We start from the raw sequence: 7,440 nt of genomic DNA on the forward strand, positions 1-7,440 counted from the left end.
ACTCTTTCCTGCCTATGCAGGGGGTCGGACTCGATGATCTATTGAGGTCCCTTCCGGCCCTAACATCTATGAATCTATGTATCCATGCCCTTACTTGTACGTGAAGATTATTGCAGAGATGAGCTGACAATCAAATTGCCAAAATTCAGCACAGAAAGAGCAAAGCCAAAGAAAGCTACTTATATATATAACATACTTATTATATAAAGAACTAGCTGAGGTGAATTTCATTTCTACTTTTAGTTGCTCACAGTTAACATAATAAACCCACAAAAAACCCTTGATAAACTAAAGAATATCAAACAATCATTTTACCACAGGAGGCCAGCTCTATTTATTATAGTTAAGTGTGTAGCCATATAATGGAAAAAGCTCATTATTACATATTAGGCTAAATGTAACTAACCTAATCTGTGAACACACATAAAGAACTGGTACAAAGGACACTCCTTTAGTATAATGGATAAGATAGGAGGATCTGTACAGTAACTCTAGAGAAATTGCTTCCACAACTTTCAGAGCTTCACTTTCCACGCACATATTTACATCAAAACTAACAAGGGGGGCTTTATATTTCTAAACTGCTATTCTTTTTTCCCTCAACATAGCATAAGAACGGCTTACAATTCACTGCAGCTCAGCAGTTCTCTCTACCCTTCTTGCATTTCATCTGAATTCATGAAGAAAGTTGGTGACACTTGATTAGGCAGCTATCATTTTGCTAAGAATGGAACTGTGGGTGATACCACCAGCCCTAAAGAGGTTGAGTATTCAACTGGTTTATAAGAGTACTTTATTAGCATTTAGTCAAGAACAGCTTAACCCTCATGAAAACGACAAGCGGTCTTTTTCATTTGCATCATCCCTCAAGCATGTGGTTTCTATTCCTCTCCTCATTCATGTATAAATACCAGAAGTCTACATTATATAGGAGAGAGGGGAAAGAAATCTCTCATGCCACCTACATAGAGATGAATCATCTCTACACTACAAAATTAGCCTTTGGGAACACTGAGAGAAAAAATACTTGATGTAACAAGAGTATTGCAAACCTTCATGGAGTTTCCTCATTAATTCATCAGAATATCTCATTGCTCCAAGGTGAACAAGGACTTGAGGAATCCTATAGTCAGCAAATATAGTTAAACTAGAAATGTCACTGAAACAGCCATCTTCCTTGCCCTCCAACACACTCCACGTATCAGCCACAAGTATCTGTGCCCGTTTATAAAAGGACACCTTTTTATCCTAGACAAGAAGAAAACAAATATTTAGGACCTGACAACTGCAGAGATTTCTATTTGTTAAAGGAAATGCAAGTAATCAGAATGCTTGCTCAGTTAAGGACTAGTTAAACTGCTGACGGAAAAAGCAACTTAGTATACAGTAAAATAAAAACATTGAAGAAATAAACACCAATTTTGTATGAAAAAGAAAATCTAATCAGACCATTGCTAGAACAAGTTCAATACTTTGCCTGTAACACTGAGAAAGTTGCACCTTTTGCTTAGCTGAGGCCTACAACAGACAAAAATACCACTGATAATACTGTAAAGGGAATAATAGACAAAAATCAAAAGACACTCCTTTTTGCCTTGCAATTCCCTTTTAAGAGCATAAGGAAGATAGGGTACCATGATTTCAGTTATTTGTAATTTGAGGAACAAATTGTTTTTCAAGCAATACATTTTATAGAGCAAATGCTTATAACACTGGTGGCTTGTCTTTGTTTCAGAAAGTTCCCTAAGAGATTCAGGACAGGTAAGTCTATTTGGGTCAATTTTTTAAATGGTCTGTGTGACACTAATATAAATGTTTATTTTATCATTTTGTATGCTTTTGTTATTGGGAGTTGTTGGGGAAATTTCATTTGTTTTCAGATTTCCCACTCCCCATCTCATTTTCTGCTCTCTCCTGACCCTGTACTGAAGTCGGAGACCTGCCTTGTGATAGCTTGGTGTGCTGCCATGGAAACAGCATTGATAATTTTAACACTGTTACTGTGGCCTCCTGTACAAGCATTGATTTTGTTTCAACAGAGGTGTAAATTTGATCCATAGCACTTCATCCACCTTCATAACATGCAGCTTGCCTAGTGAAATCAGAGATAGGCTCTGCATCACTGCAACAGGCTCTTTGACTGTGCAAATGTTTATAGTCTGGGTTCACTGCGTGGGTTAGATTTCCATTCTGGACTTTACTGCTGCTTTTAATGAGTCTTGCATTATAAAGCACTCAGTATCATCCTGTGGAGGTGACGTAAATGCGTTTTGTCATTATGGAGATAAGAAACATATTCTATTAATCACTTTACTAGAAGGTATTTAATCTTTTGATCATAAAATATATTTGCTTTAAGAAAAATGAATATGCTTTGAACTTTGTTTTGAACAAAGTCAGAAGTTCAGAGACTAGTACCAGTGGACTTTTGAATGATGTTTCCTACAGATATGAAATCTTACTTCTTTGTAGGAAATCGCAAGGGAATTAAATAATGCCACCTACTGAAAACAAGCTGGAAAAAAAATCAACAGTTAGTTATAAATACCATTCAGCATTTTGCTGACCCAGGTTCTCTTTGGTTCCTTTATAGTACACATGCTGTCATTTTCACTTCATGGTTTCCAAGGAAAATATCTTGAAAAAAACACTATGACCATGGGTTGTACCCATCATCCCTAATGTTAGTGCAGGCCTTTCGGAAATTATAATGCGACTGCTGAGTACTTGTGTAAATGACTAAAACACAGCTGCTGATGCCCAATATAGAACATGCTAGTACAGACAAAGTCTAGAGTAGACTGAAGATATAAGCAAAAGAAGAAGAAAATTGGCTAGACCTAATTTCCTTCACAGCAGCTCTTTCCTTTCAGGGACTGTCTTAATCTGCTGCTATCCCACAAAAGAAAGATCTATTGTGCAGAAGCATAATATTTTGAATTAACTCTGTTTGCATTCATTAATGTAATAACCACTGAAATCAACAGGAGTCAAGGGGCAGATTGCCAGCAGCTGAAGAAGAAATGTGTTTTTTCTTATGTGCTTGTATGGAGTTTAGGACAAGAGTTCTGATCCAATTGGGAACTATGGTCATTACTGCAATACAGCTAATAAATAACAGCAAGAAGAGTGAAGAAGGAAAAGAAAAAAAAAAAAAAAACGGGAAAAAAAACCCATGGGGAAGCATGGTTTTTTTTTGTGGATATGATTTACTTATCCAGGCATGAAATAAAGTCAGCTTGTATTGGGCTTCAAGGATAAGAAAGATTTATAAAAGAAAGTGATTGGTTCTCTAGGATTAGCTTTGTAGATGAAGCTAACTCAGTTTCACTCCATCATAAAATTAGAAAGATGTTATAATTTAAAAAAAGTATAGACAAGGTTCTATATTAACATTAATATTTACCCGGTGCAATTTAAAGTCTGATTTGCTTTTCATTACAAACACTTTTGGCCTTTTACTAATCTGACAGAACTGCCAATAAAAACAAACAGTTGATTTCACTGTGGCTTCCAGTCTGCTTCATACTTTCTGGTACATTTGCAATTGTACAATACAGTAGTATTTGGATTGCAAACCCCAGAGAAGACTGCGTATATGTTGAGCAACAAACTTGTTAGCAATGAAATCCTAAAAATACATTTTCATGGAATGTAGATTACATAGGAGATTTTATTTCTTGTTTTTCTAAAAGTCCTTAATTTGAGTAAAGGAAATTGGCCAGATCATCTATATAAAAGGAGAAGTTTCTATAGGCAATCTAATCTAAACAGAACTTCTTGGGATAGCCAAGCAATTAAAGAGCAAGCACTTTTAAAATGAAAAATTCTGTAACAGAAACAATTTACCTGAAATATAGCCTCATCTCTATAAGAAGGAAAATTTTCTACTATTAAACGTAGTAGTTTTTGAGCACTTTTCTGACTCATTTTAACACAGGTAAGGTAAGAGCCTCCAAACTTCTCAAGCAGAACTGTCCCACTTTCATTTAGCACACGGTGTCTCTCTTCAATCAAAGGCATAGGGACTTCTGTGTCAGAGCGAAATACATGCTTAACCTGCTCAAGTGTCATGGTGGCATAATAGGAGGCACTGGTAATAGGTATTCCTTCAAAGTAAAAGAGGGAGAAAAAAGCCATTTAGAACTTCAAAGTCTCTGTCAAGCTCCAATATAATAATGCACTAAATACAGAAGTTTATATTAAGTTGTAGACTAAAAAAAACAAACAGTTCATGGATTCATAAGATAAAAATCAAATACTCTGAGAAGAGTTAAGTTTTAAATGGACACATACATGTAAGTCCTTACATATGTAAATAGCACTTAATCTTTTAGCTTACAGTTCCCAATAGACATCATGGCTGTATCTTTCCTCCCTTTAATTCCCCACCCCCCACCCCAGGTCTTTGAGGTTTTCTTTAAATACTAGGCTAGGCAAATCATTTGAAGCCCATACTTTAACACCTAAGGGCTAGACGGTTAGAAGTTTTACCTTTTTTTATGTACGTGTTCTTTTTGGTCATAGTATTTACATACAAATACATGATGATGTCTTCAGAACATGCAGCTGCATCTACAGAGATTCTTTAGCAATACACTCACCATTAGTCTTGTGCTGGTGAAAACGATTAGCAACCACAACTGTGCTAGTGTGTAATCACTAGCACAAACCAAGCAAAAGTGCTTTCTTATGATTTCTAGACCTTCAGTAACGTGGGAGAATTTCCATAATAAGGGAGAATTTCTTAATACTGTCACTGAATAAGGCTTACTTGTTAACCACAGAAATAAATTATTAGCTGAATGTGAGAAGCAAGGATATTTGCGGGTGATAAGATGACTGAATTGCATTCAAAAGCTTCTCTAAGTTTATTCCAACTATGCACTTGGTCTAATAAAAGGTATCTCCTACAAAAATCCTTGCATCTCACAAATTTCCTGGACCATCATGGCTACAATATTGTTCTAACACTAATAATTTTTTTTTTTTAAGTACATGGGAAAGGTTAGTTAATGGGTAGCAGGGAGGGGAGGGGGCAGGGAGATAAAAATAGCTTCACCTTTCCAACTGTTGATTTCCTGTAAAAAAAGAGTATTATCAGAGGCCTATTAGTTATAGCAAGTCCTGAACCCTCACCCCTTTTTGCTGAGCTGGATGTGTCACTATGCTCCAGATCCCAGAAGCAGTTCAGTCTGAATTACAATGATTAGCATGCAAGAAGCAGACTGAGAGAGTTTCAAGCAGTTGAAAAGCACAGGCCAGTCATCACACCCAGTACTAATAAGGTGGCCCCAGGAAAAACCAATGGTCACAGGCCATAACTCAGTTTCCCTACTCCCTATTCAATCGAGAGATGGGCAGGAGTAAACATTTGAACCTGACCTGTATAAACCTCCCCCACACAAAAAGTTTTAAGTTTGGAAGTCTGGAACTTGCCTCAAACCATGAGGATGGATTTGGAGGGCCCTGAGACCTCTCCACTCAGTTGCGAGTATGTCTGCATAGTCTCGGCTGCTCTCGGTAATGTTGCCTGATTGCTAATAGCCCAACAAACTGGTGCACAGTCCAGAGGAACTTGCTTTGGCCTCTCTTGTACTTCTCTGGATCAAATGAAAGCCCCCAGAAACATCCTGTGTGTACCATTAGATCACTTGATAATGAAGTAACTCACATGGCGCCGTCTGTACAACCAAGGACTCAATTTGAAGTTGATTTTGAGTTACACACACACAAAATATTATGGTAGGCCCCTGCTGCATGTTACCTTTATTACTCAGTTTACTGGAGAACTGTGCAATCTATTTAGACTGGCCACATGTGCAATATAATCATCACACAACAAACTAGTGAATTGTGTAAGAAATTTAGGCCAGCCACAAGTGCAAAGTAATTCTGACACAATTAACTGGTGAACCTTGCAATAAAATTTAGGTTAGCCACACATGCAAAGTAATTTTCACACCACACAAAGTGGTGAACCGTGCAATTCATTTACGCCAGTTACATGCAAAATAATTCTTCACACAATGAAGCAGTGAATTGCACAACACAGACAGGCTGCATGTGCAAAGTAATCCTCACACAATGAACTGGCGAATCGTGCAATTAATTTAAACCAGCCACAGGTACAAAGTAATCACCACACAATGAACTGGCGAATCATGCAAGAAATTTAGGACAGCTACACATACAAAGCAATTCTAACTCAATTCACTGATTCATGCGGTAAGTTCAGAGCGGCCACATGGGCAAAGTAATTACCACACAATGAACAGATGAAGCATGCAATAAATTTAAGACAGCTACACGTGCAAAGTAAGTTCTCACGCAAGTTGCTGGTGAATCGTGCAATAAATCTAGAGCATCCACACGTATAAAGTAATTGTCACACAGTGAACTTGGGAACTGCGCAATAACTTTAAGTCAGCCACAAGCGACAAGTAAATTCCTAAACACAATTCACTGGCAAGTCGCACAATACATTTAGAGCAGCACATTTTGTTTTGTATTGATTACTTTGCACTAAGTGGTGAGTCTCACAATCAATTTAAGCCAGCCACATGTGCCAAGTGATTCCTCACACCATAAGAGTGACTAGCCCACTCTGAAGAGCGCCAACCTGTGGGAAATCTGGGGCTTGACAACACGGGACAGACAGCCAGGCTAGAGCAGGTTGCCACCCAGGAATGTGGCAACCACCAGCCTGGAGACCACATCCTTGCATGCAGGAGAGCTGAGGCCAGGAGGCGGAGAGAACACGCACCATCATCGAGGGCTCTGTTGACAGCGGCACAGAGGGACCAGTAGCCAGCGTACATCTTGCCCTTGTACTTGATGGCGCAGCCCTGCCCCTGGTACTCGGCCCAGAAGGAGAAGTTGAGCGTGTCCACGAGGAACACCCAGCCCAGCGCCTCCTCGCTCGCCGTCCGCGGGTGCAGCTCGTGCAGCGCCTTCCAGGCGGCCAGTCCAAAGGCCGGCTCTGCAACGCAGTCGAAGAGGAATTCGGCTGCCTTCCTTGTGCCTGCCTCGTCCACACGCACGTCCACACTGTGGGCTGCAATGAGCCGGGCAGACTCCTTTGGACACAGGGTGGCTTGCATGGCTGCAGTGGGGGAAAGCAGAGGCCTCTTTTTATAATATCTCCTTTCAGACCCTGTGGGCTGCCTGCTTCACTTGATTTGGTTGCTGGCGTAGCTAGACATGTCATTGCTTGCTTTACTTTGCTGGCCAGGCTGGTTGTAGCAGCCACAAAGCCTCACTGCAGCCGCTCAGAAACAGGCTTTAACGCCTGCGACCCTCATCTCCCCGCCCCCCTCACCTGCGGTCCCTCCAGGCCGGGGCAGCACGAGTGTCGAGCCAGGAAACCACCTCCCCCCACAGCCAATCACCAAGAGCCTCATTTGCGAAGAGGCGCGTCACCGAGCGCGAGGATGTCCC

The 7,440-nt window shown here is 40.0% G+C and overlaps 1 protein-coding gene across 3 annotated transcripts in view; it reads right to left on the reverse strand.

Moving 5' to 3' along the window:
- CUNH9orf64 (chromosome unknown C9orf64 homolog) overlaps window positions 1–7,440 on the reverse strand; it is an 11,353-nt gene extending 3,913 nt beyond the window's left edge. The window contains exons 1-4 of one of the 3 annotated variants that reach the window (XM_006022295.3): window positions 7,322–7,440; window positions 6,767–7,105; window positions 3,850–4,109; window positions 1,053–1,248 (exon numbers count right to left, since the gene is read on the reverse strand). In XM_006022295.3, coding sequence (XP_006022357.1) covers window positions 1,053–1,248; window positions 3,850–4,109; window positions 6,767–7,105; window positions 7,322–7,403 — 877 coding nt within the window. In that variant the 5' untranslated portion in view covers window positions 7,404–7,440. Of the gene's footprint in view, window positions 1–1,052; window positions 1,249–3,849; window positions 4,110–4,494; window positions 4,713–6,766; window positions 7,106–7,321 lie in introns of those variants that run through there. The other 2 variants (XM_025202498.1, XM_025202497.1) reach the window with 2 other exon arrangements.

The sequence above is a fragment of the Alligator sinensis genome, unplaced genomic scaffold (assembly GCF_000455745.1).
Source record: "Alligator sinensis unplaced genomic scaffold, ASM45574v1 scaffold226_1, whole genome shotgun sequence".
NCBI classification, from domain to species: Eukaryota; Metazoa; Chordata; order Crocodylia; family Alligatoridae; genus Alligator; species Alligator sinensis.